Source organism: Canis lupus, chromosome 12 (genome assembly GCF_003254725.2).
Source record: "Canis lupus dingo isolate Sandy chromosome 12, ASM325472v2, whole genome shotgun sequence".
Taxonomy (NCBI): domain Eukaryota; kingdom Metazoa; phylum Chordata; class Mammalia; order Carnivora; family Canidae; genus Canis; species Canis lupus.
Window position 1 is genome coordinate 8,030,339 of NC_064254.1, and position 18,828 is coordinate 8,049,166.

Below are 18,828 nucleotides of genomic sequence, written 5' to 3' on the forward strand. Positions count from 1 at the left end.
ACTTTTGAGATGCCCACTAGACACCCAGTTGGAGTTGTCTAACACTGTAAGTTCCCTAAAGGGGGGGGTGACTTTGCCTGATTACATCACTGCCAGATTCCCAGCATGCAGAGCAGAACCTAGAACATACTACGTGCTCAATAAATATTTATTGAATAAGAATGAAGGAAGGTAAACAATGCAATTGAATTTATAGGTCTGGAACTCAGGAGAGAGGTTAGGGCTAGAGAAAAAAAGAGTTGGAATTTGTCAGCATACAGATGGTTATTTGAAGTCAACAGATGAAAGCGTCATCTAAGAAGATTGTGCAGAGAAAGAAAACAAGCTAAGGACAGGGCTCTGAGTACTTTAATGTATCAAGAGAGAAGAAATAGTCAACTGAGAGAGGTGAAGGAAGATGAGGAGAGGGACTTTATTGGTACTTAGTATTTGACCAATAAATCTTTAAAAAATACAGCCTACTTTTAGGAAATATGAAATATACAGAAAAATGTAAAAAACATAAATATGTGGCTTAGTAAGTCTCTCCATATAGGCAAAGAATATTTCCAGCTCTCCGAAAGACTCATGCATGCACCTTCTCCATCACAACTCCCCATTCCCTGGGGGATCCCTGGGAGGCTCAGCAGTTTGGTGCCTGCCTTTAGCCCAGGATGTGATCCTGGGGCCCCGGGATCGAGTCCCACATCGGACTCCCTGTGTGGAGCCTGCTTCTCCCTTGGCCTGTGTCTCTGCCTCTCTGTGTCTCTCATGAATAAATAAATAAAATTTTTTAAAAAAAATTAAAAACAACTCCCCATTCCCTCAAGGTAACCGCAGTTCTAACTTTTATACAAACCATTTCTTTCTCACTGTACTTTTACCATCTAAGTAAGTACTCATATTAACATAGTTCAATTTTGCCTGTTTTTGAACTTCATATAAATGGAACCATAGTGTATATTACCATTTTGGTGTCTGGCTTATTTTTCTCAATTTGGAATTTTGAGATATACCCATGTTGCCTGTAGTCTATTCATTTTCTCTTACTCTCTTGGGTTCCATTGTATCATATTGGTGGAAATTAGGATTGTTTCCCCCTGGAGGTATTACAAATAATGCATCTGGGGACATTCTTGTACCAGGTTCTTGGAGCACATGAATATGCCTTTCTATTAGGAGCTGAATTGCTAGGATATAGAGTCTGCATACTTTCCATTTTAGTCAGTCTCATCAATCTGGTTTCCAAAGTGTCATTCCAAGAATACATCCAACCAAAGAATGAGATATTCCATTTCACCACATCCTCACCAACACTGGGCATCATTAGTCTCTTAAGTGTTAGCCATTTGGGTGGATATATAATGGTGTCTGATTTTGGTTTTAATTTTTATTTCTCTGAATGCTAATGGACTTGAGTACCCTCACGTGTTGATTTACTATTGTAGTTTTCTCTCCTGTGACTTGCTTGTATGTTCTTGCCTCTGTTTCTCTTGGGTTATCTGTCTTTTTAAAATATTGATCTATAGGAGGTTTTTGCATATTCTGTATGTAAGTTCTTTGTTCATTATGTGGTTGCAAATATCTTTTCCCATTCTGAGCCTTGCCTCTTCACTTTTATTAGTCTTTTAATGATTAGAAATACTTAATTTTAGTATACCTGGTATATATTTTTCTATTCCTTTTATTTCAACCTTTTTGTGTCATTATGTTTCAGACTTATCTCTTATAAACAACAAAATTGAAAATTGAAAAGCTGAAATTTTTAATATCTAGTCTGAAGATCTTGTATTTTAACAGGCAAATTAATCATTTTATTGTTGTGATTACTGCTGTATTTTGACTTATTCTATCATCTTATTTTGTGGTTTTCATTAGACATGTTTTGTTTGTTTGTTTTGGCCTTTTTTCTTCTTTCCTGCTTTTTAAAAATGTGTTTTTATATTTCATATTGGTATGAAAATTATGTATTCCATTTTTAGTCTTTACATTTTCTAATATGATTACTTAAGTGAAAATCTAACCCTACATTATAGCCCTTCTGACTTGCTTCTTTCATATTACTGCCATGGAACATTTTGGCTCCTCCTCATTTTTATTCCCATTGCTGCCACTAGTTATGATAATTTTACAACCAGTGGTGATTTAGATTTATCAATATATATACCGGTTGATAGAAGGAAGCCAGCCCATTCCTTATGATGGGGGAAGTCTAGGGGTATGGGTGCTGAAACTGGAAGGTTTGGTGGGGGAAGATGGGGTTACTTTCTTCTGATCATATCTATGCTCAGAGTGAAATAAGAAGCATCATCAGCCAAAGAAATGCAGGTCATAAGCTGAGGGGAGGGGACAGCAAGTGTGGAACATTTGAAGAAAGGGGATGAGATGTGAAGTAGTTGCCTTAGAGAGTGAGAAAGGGAATATGTGATCCTAATACACGTGTTCAGCCTCCCCCACTAGATTGTAAACCCATTAAAATAAGAAACAAGGCATCTAGTTTCTGCTTTCTATCTAGCACCTAGGATACACTCAATACATGTTTGTTGATGATGATAAACGTAATTTAATCTCAGCAGATTGAGATTTATATGCCTGGGGTCATAGTCATCTAAGACAGAGTAGATTGGATTGATTTTTACTGACCCCAGAGCACAACCTGAAAATCAAGTATCTTTTTTTTTTTTTCCTTTTTAAACAACACCTTATAGTAGCTTTAAATATAGCCTGGACTTTTTTCTAAAATGTAGAGTTCAAGAAGAGTCCCAACTAACCAACCGTCTTAGCCATTTTGTCTTGATTTTATTGAAACTGCCTTAATTAAAGGTGGCAAGAACACTGCAGTTTACTGGCAAAGTGAAGGGGATTTCTAAGAGACCTCTTTGCCCTCCATGTCAGAACCAGAGCTGGCTCTCTGGATAGCAGCTCAAAGCTGCTTGTGGGCAAAGGGAAGGAGAGAAAGAGCACCTGTTACTCAAGCTTTTGCACCTTCAAGCCCTCAAAGTGGGTGGTTTCTCCCTGTGACCTGAACCTGTCTTCCCCCTCTTCTTCTTCTTCTCTATCCCCCCCACCCACCATACTGCACTGCAACCCCCACCACACACACACACTCAGGGCAATAGAAGACTAGTCAGCGGGCCCCAAATCCCTCTCTGAAGCCTACAGTTCTCCATCCTCTGGGCCTGGGTATCACTCTCCTCTCTGGAGTTTAATTACTGCTCTAAATGAAAAGCTCACCCTACTGTTTTCTATTCTTTTGCTCCTAGGCAGCTTCCCTGCCCAGCCCCCACTTCTTTATCTCCGTCTCTCTCCTGACTTCCCTTAGAGTTGCTCCACCTTCAGTGGCTCCAGCTCTCTGAGCATTGGGCTGCCCCACATGTTGCTCCCTTTGAAACTGCACTTCATCCTGCACTCCTGTCAGCCTCCTGTCTCCTCTCTTCCTTCCCCTCGCCTGTTCCAGATGGCACCTCAATAACCAGAGAGGTGAGTTTGGGTCTCTGGATATAAGGACACAGGGTTACCAGGAAACCCTACTGAGGATGGCTGTAGAAAGCACGATGGAGCCCACATGCTCCTCCTAGCTCAGTCTCTGCTTCAGCCTTACCTTCTGACCTGCTGGCCTAACCTTCTTATGGTCACTTTACCCTGACCATGCTACTCAGTTTAACTGTGTTCACTCATATGTGGAATATGAGAAATCATGAAAGGGACCATAAGGGAAGAGGGGGTGGAATTGGGGAAAAATCAGAGAGGAAGACAAACCATGAGACACCCTGACTCTGGGAAACAAACAGTTGCTGGAGGGGAGGTGGGTGGGGGCATGGGGTAACTGGGTGATGCACTTGATGGGATGAGCACTGGGTGTTATACTAATTGTTGGCAAATTGAATTTAAATTAAAAAAAATAAGAATAAAAAAGAAAGATTTAAAAAATTGTGTTTCGGTGCCTTCAAGTTGGATCTTCTATCCCTCTGACTTTCAACTCAGGGCTTTTCTTTGAACCCCTGTTTGTTTTCTCTGTTCTCAACATCTTATGGCTGTGTCTCCCCTCAAACCAACAACTGTAGAACTTTATTGTCCTTGGAGGATGACTGCTTATCTTTTATAAGGTACCTTTTAGAGTCTCCTGAAGTAATTCCATGTTGACTTCTTAGTCCTTATTTTGACTATCCCCCCAAATGTCCTCCAGATTTGGTGAAACTCAATTGTTTGTGTGTTTGTGACTCTGGCAATTTATGTGCGTATTGACAAAGTGATAGAAGAAACCGGAATGTAGAAGAAATAGGTACTAGGGAACTCGGCGTGGTCACTGTTGTAGCCTTCGCCTCCATAGTCATCCACATCACTAAAAACACAATCTTTCTAATTAATTATCATAGCACCACTCTCTTTAATAACTTTCAGAGGATCCTCATTTCTTAAGTTCACACCAATCATCGCCTAAAGAATATTTACCCCAAATTTCGTCACTTTCTCCACCTGCCTCACATTTTTGCATCAGTTACTCTGTGCCTTTGCTGGTGTGGTCTCCCCAGTCACTAGTTCCCTCATCAAAATCCTGTGCTTCAAGGCTTCTCTCTAAGATCACTCCCCAGATAAAGCCTTACCTGACATCCAGCTGGCTATTCTCTCTTCCTGCTGTAAGCCTCCTTGTACTCTGCTTATTCTTCTTTCCTCTGGCTCTTACCTTGGTGCCCTTTGGACGGTGGTCTGTTTTTAAATTGACTTACCCCTCTACTGGGTCACTAGCTCCTTGAAGGAAAGATTCCCCTTTGCATTCTGTTCCAGTTATAAGCTCCATGCCTTGTGCACAGGAGTTGAGTAGGATAGAACATCTGGGGGGGGGGGGCGGGAGAGGTGTCTCTGGGGGTGGGGTGGGGTGGGGGAGCAGAAGAGAGAACCAGCACACAGGGCATTTCAGAGTGATCATGGGACCTAAAAAGAGCTGGAAGAAGGGGATGGAAGGAAGATGCTGGATAAAGTGTAACCCACTGAAGTAAAGCCCAATCCCCATCTCTTTTCACATTGAGTCCTCTGAGTGATTCAGACATCCTGCCTTTACTTCTGTTCCTCCTGTCTTCCCATTATTTTCCTTCCTGCTGAGAAAATTGCTCTGTTAGACACTGAAGTCATTGCCTCAAATCTGGCTCGTAGGCATTCAGCATTATTTTTTTTCTCTTCTTCAGAATAAGTCTATTCACACCAAGTATATATTTGTTCTCTGGCTTTTACATTACAGATAATCAATTCATATGGAATGAGAAAAGGATGTCTTAAGGCAAACAATAAGACGGTTGGATACATTTGCTTCTTGTGGCCAGGGACATAACTTAATTAACAGAGGGAGCTCTCCAGCTCAGGGTGGGAGGGGAGACAATTGTCACGTTTTCCTGGCCTTGTGTGGTGCGCAGTGCTGCTGTGAGCCACATGGAACACAGCATAGCCCCTGGCATGAACCCTGTTTTGGGGGTGAAAGGAGGCCATGGAAATGCCCAGATCCTCTCTCGCATGTGTGACTATTGCCTTATCTCTGCAGTGTGTTCTCATTTGTCTTAAAAAGTAGGATGGAGGGTCACGAGTTTATTGGAGCAGAGAGTGGCCTTGCAAGGCTGGCCACTCTCTGGTCACTATTAGCAAGCACCTTCTTGGGTGTTCAAGAGAGGCTTGGGCTTCACTGTTTTTGTGTCAGGTAGCTTCTCTCTTTTCTTCATATTTTGGCTAATTATTTCTACCAGTGGGTTTCTTAAGGTCCTTTCAAACCCAATATAAAAATTTATTAAAATGGAAATAAGGTGACCCCTTTCTTCCTTATAGTTTTCATTTAGACGTTCATCACTTTTATTTCTTCTGTTTTCCCTCCTGCATAGGTCTGGTTCAGTGAGAAGATGTTTGAGCCATCGTTCTGTTTTTATACTGGATATAAAATCCCCTTGTGCAAAACCTTGGATCAGTATTTTGAGTACATCCAGTCACTGCCATCCCTAGATAACCCCGAAGTCTTTGGGCTGCACCCTAATGCTGATATCACGTAAGTTCCTGGCATTTTTTAATTTTAAAGGATCATTTGTAACTCAGCCTGGCAAAGACTGTGCATTTCATTTTCTCTCTTAATTTCTCTCCTTTCCCTTCTTTTTATTTTTCTGTGAAAAATAATGTGACTTCCTGTCTCCCAATTATAACTTTGTCATATCTTGGCCTGCTCTCCCCTTACTAAATCCTGATGCTCCGGAGTTTACGACAAGCTAAAGCTCTAATTTATGCGTTGATTATTTCTCCTCTGTCATGTCGTAAAACCAGTTGGTGTTATTGGTATTGATGCTTTCCACTGATAGGACCATAGTCTTCCAGCTTCTTGCCTCTAACCAAAAAAAAAAAAAAAAAAAATCCATTAAAGATAATGGTCACAAACAGAGTCTAAAAGGGCCAGGAGGACAGAGAGAAAGAGGAGGAAGAATTGTGTTTCTGCTTGATCCTCTCTCTTGTGGCTCCTGTCCTCTGATTTACTTGCTTGCACCCATCTGTCACTAATACTCATGGTGAGCACAGAGCACAGCTACAGAACCTGGAGGAAAGGCTGGGGGTTTCAGCTCAAGGTGAGGGCCCCTGCTCTGGTCACCAAGGTAAGAGAGGGTAAGTGAAGAGACAAGAAATGCAGCCAAATCCCCAGTCCCTTCTCAGACCCACTCATTGAATGAAGGAACCTGAAAACAAGGCTCTCCGTTTCCACAGAGAGAGTACCAAAAGTCCCCAGCTGAGATTCTCATCTGGATGGTCATTGCCTCTGGCCCCTCGAAGAAAGATCACAGAGTTTATGTCTAGGAGAGTGGTTTGGGTGAATGGAAGAAACCAGACTCTTCTGGTAGAATCTAAGCTGTGACAACCAATCGAGGAGTGGGATGTCTCTCTCCCCGCATCACTCACCTGCCACTGCAATTTTAACAACTCTGCAGAGGGGCAGAGAAGTTTCTCACCTTCTGCTTCTCTGCTCTTGCCCACCATCCATGGAGTTCCAACTTGCTCTCACTGCATTTTTCTCTCCACCCCCTGAATGTGTGCTTTGCCTCTTGTGTAAGGCTTGGCCTCCTGGCTTCTCTGTCACCCATACTGATTCTGATTTCTCCAGATCCTCTGATCTCTCCCATGCTGCTTTTCATCTTTAGAGATGTAGGCATGACCCAGAAGAGCCATGAATGGCTAACACTCTTTTCAGACCCCATGATGGAACTGTGGTGGCTCTGGTGGTATTTTGAAGAGCCTTCATAGGTTAGCTGGAGACAGGAAAGAAGTGAAGAAATAAGAAGAAAAATTCCTCAGGGATCCATTTGAAATCAACTCAAACACTATCTGAAAGAAAGAACACAGAAAAAGAGTTTTGCCTTAGCTGAAACCTTAGAAATCTGAGGCAGACCCCATCACTCCTCTTTTCAGAACCCTCCTAAGTCCCCCATCTCACTCTTAAGTCAAGATCAAAGGCAGATGGTGACATACAGGTGACCTGCAAGGCCCGCTAGGACCACCTTCCCCCACCTCTCAGCCTGATCTCCTCTGTCCCCTCCCTCCCTCACTGCCCAGCTCCAGCTCCTGCTAGCTTCCTATTACTCAGATAGACCATATGGCTCCCCTCATGGGATACTTGCTCCTCCCAGAACATCCCTCCCCCCAGATATCATTGTGGCTCACTGGCTCACCTTTCCTCTTTCTGGTCCTTAATTAAATGTTACCTTTTCAATGATGTCTTCCCTGGGTGCCCTATTTAAAAATTGCAGACTGCTCCTCAGCCCTCACCCCAGACTCCATCCTCCTTGCCTACTTTTTTCTTTAGATTGAATCACCAGCTGGGATATTTTGTACTTACTTATTTATTTGCTATCTTCTGTCTACCATCATTAAATATAAAAGCTATCATGTCCAAAACTTTTGTCTATTTTTATTACTGTCTCTCCAGTGCTAAACAGTGCCTGATGGCTCAGGACCTATGTGTTGAATGTGCCAGCAATACTAAATTCTTCTGGATTGTGAAGAATATAATGAATGAGAATAGTCTATAGAAACAGTTCATGTGAATGGGCAGAAAAAGTGCCAATGATGTAAAGCACTTCTATGTTAGTAATTGAAAAAGCTCACATATGAGAGCTCCAAACTTTGAGTTCATCCTTGCAAGAGCCCAAGGAGTCATGACAGCTGGTTCCTAGAGAGTTGGATCCTGTTGGGGGCTACAGGATCCTGCCACAGAGTGTGTTAAAGCAGGGTTGAACTCATCGCATCCTGACTTACCCATGTGACCATAGCAGTTTGGGTCATCAGCTCTCAAGAAAGATAAACCAGAACTAGAAGAAGTCCAGAGAAGTAAGCCTAAAATGTAATGCAGATAGAAGGCAGTGATGGAGTCAAATTATTTTTTCCCTTGACTTTTTATTTTGAACTATTATAAATCCTCAGAAAAGTTGCAAGTACAGTGAACGTCATATAGCCTTCACCCAGAGTCACCAGTTGTTAACAGTTTGTACCATTTACCTTTTCTCTTTCTATATTTATATCTTTGTATATTTATAGATCTACAGTTATATCCTTATGTAACCACATCTATTTCTGTGTGTGTGTGTGTGTGTGTGTGTGTGTGTGTGTGCTTATAGCCCCCTCAATGGATAGAGCTAGGAAATAAGTACTTTTTAAAACGTCATGAGTTGGGGTGCCTGAGTGGCTGAGCTGGTTAAGTGTCTGCCTTCAACTCAGGTCATGATCTCAGGGTTCTGGGATCAAGCCCTGCATCAGACTCCCTGCTGAGTGGGGAGCCCGCTTCTTCCTCTCCCTCTGCCACTCCCCCTGCTTGTGTGCTTTCTCTCTCTCTCTCTTTCTCTCTCTCTCTCTTTCCCTCAAATAAATAAATAAAATCTTAAAAACAAAATGACACCAAAAATGTCATGAGCTAATACCAGTAACTCCAATTTCAAAGGTATACTTCACGTCTCTTCTTGGTCTTCCCTCATTTCAATATTGAAGTCTCCTCTCTCCCATGATAAGAGCTCTGGATCACACTAAGTTCAATATATTTACCCATTTGCTCTAAATGACTCCACCAAGACCGCTACCAACAACAAATGTATTAAGTGGAGATCAAGATTTCTTTGCAGTTCTTTTAATCCCTGGAATACATCCCACTGAGGTTGTACAGAGCATTCTACTCAGAAGTCACTCAGATTGTTTTCTCTGTGTGGTTATGCTATCAATTGATAGATAGGTGCATTCATTTATTTCTGTTTATATTACATTTAGTTTTTGTCCATCTTTGTCGGTTGTCTTAAATACATGAAACATGGACATGGCTTGAGAGTCACGGCTAGATAAAAGGTGTTCTCACACCCCTCCCTCTACCTTTTTGGGCAACCAGATGCATTAGTTTCTGGGTTATCTTCCCTGTGTTTTTTTCCTTAATTTTTAAAAATTTACTTTACAGAGCACAAGTGCATGAGTGGGGAGGGAGGCAGAAGGAGAGAGAATCTCAAGTAGATTCCCTGTAAAATGCAGAGGCCAACATGGGGCTTGATCTCAGGACCCTGAGCATAACCTGAGCTGAAACCAAGAGCTGGACATTTAACTGACTGAGCCACGCAAGTGCCTCTTTCCTGTGTTTCTTTTTGCTAAAACATAAATACATATATATTCTTATTACTTGTTTTTTCCTACATAAAGTTGCCATACTTTATATATAATTTTGTGTCTTATCTTTTCCAATTAAAAATGTATCCTGTGGGGCACCTGAGCGGCTCAGATGGTTAAGCATCCAACTCTTGTTTGTGGCTCAGATCGCCATCTCAGGGTTGTGAGGTTAAGCCCTGCGTTGGGCTCCTTGCTGGGCATGGAGCCTGCTTAAGATTCTCTCTCTCCCTCCCCCTCTGCGCCTCCCCATCCTTGTACAAACTCTCTAAAAAATAAATAAATGAAATCTTTTAAAAAATGTATCCTGTAATCACTCCATATGTTCCCATGTCTTCCTCACTATTTTTTTATTTTACAGCTGCATGCTCCTCCATTGTTAATATGTACCATAGTTTATCATCTGACTCCTATGGATGGGCATTTAGGTTGTTTCCAGTATTTTGCTATCCCAAATAATTCCTCAATTAATAATCTCATGGTTAAGGTTTCTCATGTTGTTGGAGATATATTTTCAGGGTGTGTGGCTGTGAGTGGAGTTGCTAGATCAGGGATTAGTGAATATTGCCAAGTCCTCTCCACAGGACTGTGCTACTTTGCACTTTCAACAACAATGTGGCAAGGCCCTTCTTTCACAGCCTCATCAACAGAGTATTGGTGAAGGTTTTGAATTTTCACCAATATGACAAGTGAGAAATGGTATCTCAGCATAGTTTTAATTTGTTTTCTCTTCTTTTGAGTGAAATTGAGTGCATTTCCCTTCATCTGGAGACTGTTTGGACTAAGACCATCTTGGAGGCCCTGTGGATCAATCCAGATGTGGTTTGATGCAGGCCAAAATCAGGGATGATGCCAGAATGGAGAGGGTAGAGCAAAGCTGTAGGACATGTCCCAAAGGGGACCTGTGAGATTTAGTGAGTATAGAGCAATGGCTGAGAGTATTGTGTAGTTTTCATCCATTTGTTGCTGCCACCTAAGGAGTAGAGAGCACAGCGAGCCTTCTGTGTCTTTTGGCAGCTCTCTTCACCACTCTATCCAAAGGTTTCTATGTCATCACTGGCCAGCATGCTATAGATTAGATGCCACAGCTATTTTTTTCCCAAAATAGAGTGTCAGGATCTTGTAATCTCTCATCACACCAAGTGAGATCAAGTAGAAGGTGCTGGAACTCTGCCTCCAATCTGTCAGACAACTAGCTGACTTGTAAGACCTGCAGTCCTCCTCCTCTGATCTCTCTTCATTCTTAACTTCCCCACCTGGTCTGTCCTTGGGTCTTTCCCACCCACTCCTCCTCTCCTCCTCCTGGGGATCTTGGTCCATGTTTGGTTCCTGCTCAGGCAAGCAGGCTCTGTTGTGCAACTCTGCATGTGGTCATTTTCTTAGTCTCTGGGTGAGCTTTGCCCTAGGTTTGAGTCTTCTTTTTCTTGGCTCTGAAATATTTGATGACTGGAATGCTAGGCATTCCAGGCCGCCTTCCTGGAGGGCTGCACTCCAACCCCTCGCTGTTCCCCCATCAGCCACCAGGAGGCAGTAAGCAATAGCAGATAAAGCTTCTCAGCTAAAACCAACCCCACCCCCTCCCAACAACACCCCTCCCATTCCAGCAAGAAGTGACTTTTCAAGTTCTGTGTGAGATGATAGAAGGAATCAAAGCTTCCCCTGACATTTCTGGTCTGGAAGCTGGGATGGTAGAATTTGGAACAGAAGGGCATTTGAGAGGGAGGTTGCAGAGTTCTGTTCAGGTGTGTTGAATTGGGAAAGACGGAGGGATGTATCTGAGTGGGGAGAAAGACATGGATTGGAGCCCAGGTGAGAAGTTTCAGTATATTTGTACAGAGATTTGTACCCTTGAATCCATTAGAGGGGGTGGACTCTGTAAGAATCAGTGAGAAATCTGTGTGAATGTCCCCAGCTAGAAGAATCCTTCTTAATTTATCTGATGTGCACCCTGTTCAACAGCACTCTTCCGGATAGGCTTCTGGCCTATGGTTAGGCCATGGTGGAGAACTCTATGTCCTTGCTTATAGCATCTGTGCTCTGAACCTAGCATCCATAAATTTGAGAGGAGAGGGAGATTTGCGAAAGGGGACGATAGGTCTTTCTCTTCCTTAAGAATGCAGAATCCCTGAAAAGGTGAGTGGGAAATACAGCTGAATAAATGCTTTAAAATAAGTAAAATCTCTCCCAAGAGCTTAGATACCATAAAAATGCATAGTTTATTCACATTTTATTATCTAGATTTATAAGGTACCAAGGACTCTGCAAATTCAACTATCTCAATGTCAAAAACAGTTATTTATTTTCACTCTTTTTCTCATTAACGGTTATGCATATTTTTCTACCTTCTAAAATTTATCAAATGCCCTATTACAACTTTTATATTCATTTCTATGCAGGATGAATTTAATTGTATTTCTTTTAGTATTAGCTGAAATTTGAGTTTCAGATTTTTATTAAAAATGTATGCTCGTTGTTATTTCATGTGCAAAGACGTATGTAAATCTAGGCTGATTTGGATGTGATAGTGCACTAATATCTCATTAGATGGTTGTTTCTTTGTAGACAGTTCTGTTTTTTATTTGTCCTGCATTTTTATTACCCATGACCTTGACTCTACCACTCAGCAGAGGTGACCTGGACAGCTGCCCCAAACCACCAAGCTAAAAGACCAATAGGAGCTTCTTCCTATATTTACTCAAAAGAGAAATTTTCTTCTAGAAGTAACTCGGGACCAAAGCTCATGAAGTATTATAGTTCTCCTTCAACTCAGAGCATTTATGGGGACTGTTTTCCTGAAAGCCTGAAAGGCTTTTGAGGCATATAGAGATATTTGCAGTTCTCCATAATAGCTAGCTAACTAGGCTTCTGCCTTTCCTACCTTTGCAAACATACCTTTGCTTCTGCCTTTCCTACCTTGCAAACATAAAAATCACATAGTGGATAAAGAAATGTGAGTTGTATAGCCCTGGCATTCTGCACCTAATAAAATGTGTGGCGGGGAGATGATCCAGAGAGCTTGTGCAGATCTTATACAAAATGGGTCAGCTTTTCAGGGCTTCTTCCCCACATCCATGTCCTGAGGATTATTCTCAGATCACCTCATAAAAAAAATAAAATCACCCACCAAGACAATGATTTCTTAGGTGAGATCTAGCAGCAGCAGCATGTCCATTTACCCCTCCCTGGAGCACTGGTGAATGCGGCTAGTGCCAGCCAAGAACAGAATGGTCATGTTCACAGTGCTGTGCACTGTTGGCACCCAGCCCCATGTACAGAGCATGTTTCCAAAGAGGCAATGAGCTGGGGGTGAGCCAAGAGCTCCTGAGTGCCCCAGACATGGGATCTTTCCCTTTTTTTATTTGTAGTTAGAGCAGGTAGGAAGAATGATCTCTGATTTTCTTGGTGTGAATGGAGATTTACTGTGATTTTCTTCTCTTTAAACTTTAAAGATCTGTGCTTAAATATCATAATAAATGCAGGTTTTCTTTACTTTCAAATGATGTCTTTCTGATTCTCCTGTGTTCTGAGGAGCACCTAAATTTATATATATTTCCCTTTGTATGGGGAAAGGTGCCATGAAGGAAGCAAATAGTGATAACAGTAATTTACTATACTTTTACTATAAGAAGAAACAAATAATTACTGGAGAATTGCTCTCCTTTATATTTGAAGTTTAATAAAATTCAAACCAACTGGCCTGAATTCAACAAACAAACATTTATTGAGAACTTACTCTCTAGCCAACTCGGGATACAGAGATTAGCAAGACACCATCCTTGCCCTTGGAGTTCATAATGTATTAGGGAAAATGAATGAGTGGCAAATAGTTATGTAATACAATATGATGGATCCTAAAATCAGGATTATATAGAACACACACACACACACACACACACACACACACACTGCTAGGAAAACAAAGATGAAGAAGCAATATATTCCAGCTTAGGAATTTAAAGTAAGCTAGTGAGAGAGGTCATCTCTGAGCTATGCCTTAATGGACATGCAGGAGTTCCAGGTAAGAAAAGGGGTAGGGAGGAAGGGGCAACAACACCAAAGATAAGAAGGACAATGCAAGGAAAGAGGAAGATAATGAGCAGTAAGTGTATATACATATATTGAGTCACCAAGTTGTACACCTTAAATATATACAATTGAAAAAATATTAAAATAAAATGCTCTGGCACAGTGAAAATAAAAGGCATAGATTAGGGTACGTACGTGAAGGAACAGTCCAAGGGGGGGCATGAAGATGTGAAAGCGTGTGCTGCGTGCGAGGAGCTAAATCCAGTGTGCCTAGAGCATGGTGGGGAGGGACTTCAAGAGAGGAGCAGCCTACCCATGAGGCTGATGCACATACAGAGACTGGCTTGGGGCACCATGAAAATGCTGGAATTTTCTAGATAGAGGCTAGCAGTGATTTGGAAATAGGTCTTGGAAACCAAGAAGAGCTGGAGAGTGGCATCAAGAGGAGACTATCTCTGAAGTTTGTAGATTAGCGGCTGGGTGAAGGCATTGATGTTCAAGAAGATGGGACAGATCAGGGCAAAGAGAGAATGGAAACAGTGAATCAGGTGTTGGAATTGTTTGATTTGGGAAACAGAGAGCCCTAGGAGTCAGCAGAAATGTGGATATGTAGAGATTAGGATAAAGTTAGAGGTTTCACACTACCCAGACTTGCCTGGTTGTTCACAGTCCTCAGCAAGAGGACCGTGATAGTGACACCTACTGTAGCAGTCTCCCCTCACTGTATCTGATGCTAGAATGAGATCGTGGAGTAATAGAAATCACAGAAATGTACCTGTCTGAGAATTGTATATAATATGTGGCTCCTTGACTTTTGATGACTTCATTTTGGTTGTTGCATCAGCTATTTTCCTGCTTTTCCTCCTTAGAGTTATCTGTATTATTCTTAGACTTTATATGACTTTTAAAAACTGGGATAGCACCATACTTCAAAATTCAGGAATGAGTCACAAGGGCCTTTTGTTCCATTTTACTAGAATGTTTTATTACCTGTGTATATGTTCAGTTTTGTGTGTGCTTGATGTGTTCATCTTTCAACTTTAAAAATAAATGTCTTTGGGGATATTCTTTTTAAAAATTTTTTTTAAAGATTTTATTTTTTCATGAGAGACACAAAGAGAGAGAGGCAGGGACATAGACAGAGGGAGAAGCAGGCTCCATGCAGGAAGCCTGATGTGGGACTCGATTCTGGGACTCCGGGATCACACCCTGAGCCAAAGGCAAACGCTCAACTGCTGAGCCACCCAGCCGTCCCTCTTTGGGGATATACTAAAACTCCAACAATCTACATAGAAATTGCTCACCAAAAAATAATAAAAAATAAATTTAAAATTCTCTATACAATTATACAAAATCAATTTTCTTTTTTTTAAAGACTTTATTCATTTATTTACTTTTTATTTATTTTAGAGAGAGCAGGAGGAGGGAGGAGCAGAGGGACTTAAAAGCAGACTCCATGCTGAGTGCAGAGGCTGATGCAGGGTTCGATCTCAGTATCCTTAGATCATGCATGAGCTGAGCTGAAATCAAGAATTGGACGCTTAATGACTGAGCCACCCAAGTGCTCCATACAAAATCCATTTTCATTTAATTTTATTAGAAATCAGCTTTTACCATATTGGCCCTTACTGTGAAATTCATATGTTTAAAAGTAATGTGGAGTCAATACTCCAACTGGCTGGGTTACAAACATGTACTAGGGTTTGACACAAGATCCTCGTAATCACTGTATCCGCCTGAAAAACCAGCTTACAGCGCATAGTGGCTGATGCATTTACCTTAGCCATGACGTTTGGAAAGGATGCAATTCTTTGGATACGTATGTTTGGGTCCAGATACAACCAAATTCTACCTGCCAACCAAATGAAAATGCTGACGACAGAGCATCTCCTCCATTCTTCATCTGGTTCCTAAATGAATTAAAGGCTAGCTGAATAGAATTCCCTCTGTGGACGCAAAATGTGGCTTTTCCATAAGCAAAGAAGCCTGGATAATTTTAGCAGTAGTTCCTTAGGATTCTGTTAGTTAGTGAGACAGTTTGCACAATTCAATGCTATAGATGAAAAAGAAAAAGGTGTAATTCTTTCCGTATGCTATTACGGAGGTGGAAAGGAGCCTTTCTGGTGGGGCACGAAGATTACTAGGAATTTCTAAGATGCATTTCAATGAACCTCAAACGTTTGTCAGTGATTCATCTCTGTTGAGTCCTTGGTGGGCTTTGCATGTGGGGGCTTATTTTTTCTCTCTTTTCAAAATGAAAATAGTCATAATACTCTTTATTATAAAAAAAATTTGTACTTTCTCATTGAGAAAAACAAACAATACAGAAAATAGAAAGCAGAAAGTAATAATCACAGCAAATGCTCATCATATAAAAATCTCATTCTTAATAGACCCTTCTAGATTTTTTTCTATGCTTATGTGCACAATATTTACAATAAAAATTGTAATCACACCCTGGTAAGGTTTCTGTAACATGCTATTTTTTTAATTGAAGTATAATTGACGCAGAGTGTTACATTAGTTTCAGGTGTACAACATGGTGATTTGACAACTCTATATATACATTTTGCCATCCTTACAAGGGTAGCTATAATTTGTCACAATACAACACTATTAAAATCCTATTGACTATATTCACATGCTGTATCTTTCATTCCTGTGACTTTATTCCATAACTGGAAGCCTGTATCCCCCACTCTCTTTCACCTATTTGCCCATCCTTGCCCCCCTCCTCGCCTCTGACAACCACTTAGTTTGTTCTCTGTTTTTATGGGTCTGTTTCTGCTTTTTTTTTTTTGTTTATTCATTTGTTTTGCTTTTTAGATTCCACATGTAAGTGAAAGATGGCATTTGTCTTTCTCTGTCTGACTTATTTCACTTAGCATAATGCCCTCCAGGTCCATCCAGGTTGTCATAAATGGCAAGATCTCATTCTTTTTTGTGGCTGAGTAATAATGCTAATTGCAGCATTATTTACAATAGCCAAGATATAGAAGCAACTTAAATGACCATGATGGATGAATGGATTAAAGAAGATGAGGCATATGTATACAATGGAGTATTACACAGCCATAAAACAGAATTACCATGCTATTTCATTCAGTAATCTCAATTCAATAACCTCACTTTACCAAGCATCCAGAGCTACATCACATTTTTCCTGGCTGTATATATAGAGTTTTACCAGGATTTGTTATTTACCAGGATTTTCTATTACAAATACCACTATATGGTCAACTAATATTCGATAAAGGAGGAAAGACTATCCATTGGAAGAAAGACAGTCTCTCCAATAAATGGTGCTGGGAAAATTGGACATCCACATGCAGAAGAATGAAACTAGACCACTCTCTTTCACCATACACAAAGATAAACTCAAAATGGATGAAAGATCTAAATGTGAGACAAGATTCCATCAAAATCCTAGAGGAGAACACAGGCAACACCCTTTTTGAACTCGGCCACAGTAACTTCTTGCAAGATGCATCCATGAAGGCAAAAGAAACAAAAGCAAAAATGAACTATTGGGACTTCATCAAGATAAGAAGCTTTTGCACAGCAAAGGATACAGTCAACAAAACTAAAAGACAACCTACAGAACGGGAGAAGATATTTGCAAATGACATATCAGATAAAGGGCTAGTTTCCAAGATCTATAAAGAACTTATTAAACTCAACACCAAAGAAACAAACAATCCAATCATGAAATGGGCAAAAGACATGAAGAGAAATCTCACAGAGGAAGACATAGACATGGCCAACATGCATATGAGAAAATGCTCTGCATCACTTGCCATCAGGGAAATACAAATCAAAACCACAATGAGATACCACCTCACACCAGTGAGAATGGGGAAAATTAACAAGGCAGGAAACCACAAATGTTGGAGAGGATGCGGAGAAAAGGGAACCCTCTTACACTGTTGGTGGGAATGTGAACTGGTGCAGCCACTCTGGAAAACTGTGTGGAGGTTCCTCAAAGAGTTCAAAATAGACCTGCCCTACGACCCAGCAATTGCACTGTTGGGGATTTACCCCAAAGATACAGATGCAATGAAACGCCGGGACACCTGCACCCGATGTTTCTAGCAGCAATGTCCACAATAGCCAAACTGTGGAAGGAGCCTCGGTGTCCATCGAAAGATGAATGGATAAAGAAGATGTGGTTTATGTATACAATGGAATATTCCTCAGCCATTAGAAACGACAAATACCCACCATTTGCTTCAACGTGGATGGAACTGGAGGGTATTATGCTGAGTGAAGTTAGTCAATCGGAGAAGGACAAACATTATATGTTCTCATTCATTTGGGAAATATAAATAATAGTGAAAGGGAATATAAGGAAAGGGAGAAGAAATGTGTAGGAAATATCAGAAAGAGAGACAGAACATAAAGACTGCTAACTCTGGGAAACGAACTAGGGGTGGTAGAAGGGGAGGAGGGCGGGGGGGTGGGAGTGAATGGGTGATGGGCACTGGGGGTTATTCTGTATGTTGGTAAATTGAACACCAATAAAAATAAATTTAAAAAAATAATCTTGCACATCTTTGGACATTTGTTATTTTTTTAAAAACTGATTTATTAAAAAAACTGATTTATTAAATGTTAAATAAATACAAAAGTATAACGTGTGTAAAATATAAAATGTTGTTCTTTTTGCACCATCATTTCTATATTTTGCTATATCTTCCCTGTCTTTGACTTCTTGCTGAATGAATATTTTTCATTCTATTTTTACCCCTGTGCTAGTTATGTACTACTTCTTTTTATTTTTTCTTTAGAAATTTTAACATCCACTTTTAATTAAATGTAAAATTAATATCTTTACCCTCCTCTTAATCAAAAACTCTTGGATAATTTTAACTACAGCACTCCCTCCTGGCATTTCAGTATTTTAATTTTATCTGTTTTTCATAAACCCACAATTACAATATAATTATTGTTTTATAGCATAATGCTTATTTAGATGTGCCCATGCATTGACCTATTCTTTTCTATACCTCAGACTTTCCATCACAATAATTATCCTTTAGCATTCTCTTCAATGCCTTATTTTGCCCTCCTTTTGTAAAATGCTCAGCATCACTCAGCATCAGGGAAATACAAATCAAAGCCACAATGAGATACCACCTCATTGACCAGAATGTGTCAGAATGGCCAAAATTA

General features: G+C 40.6%; 1 protein-coding gene across 1 annotated transcript in view; it reads left to right on the plus strand.

The window, feature by feature from the left end:
- Positions 1 to 18,828, plus strand: part of DNAH8 (dynein axonemal heavy chain 8) — a 363,394-nt gene that overhangs the window by 313,967 nt on the left and 30,599 nt on the right. The window contains exon 88 of the mRNA XM_025418650.3: positions 5,844 to 6,004. Within this exon, the coding sequence (XP_025274435.3) occupies positions 5,844 to 6,004 (161 nt within the window). The remainder of the gene's footprint in view (positions 1 to 5,843; positions 6,005 to 18,828) is intronic.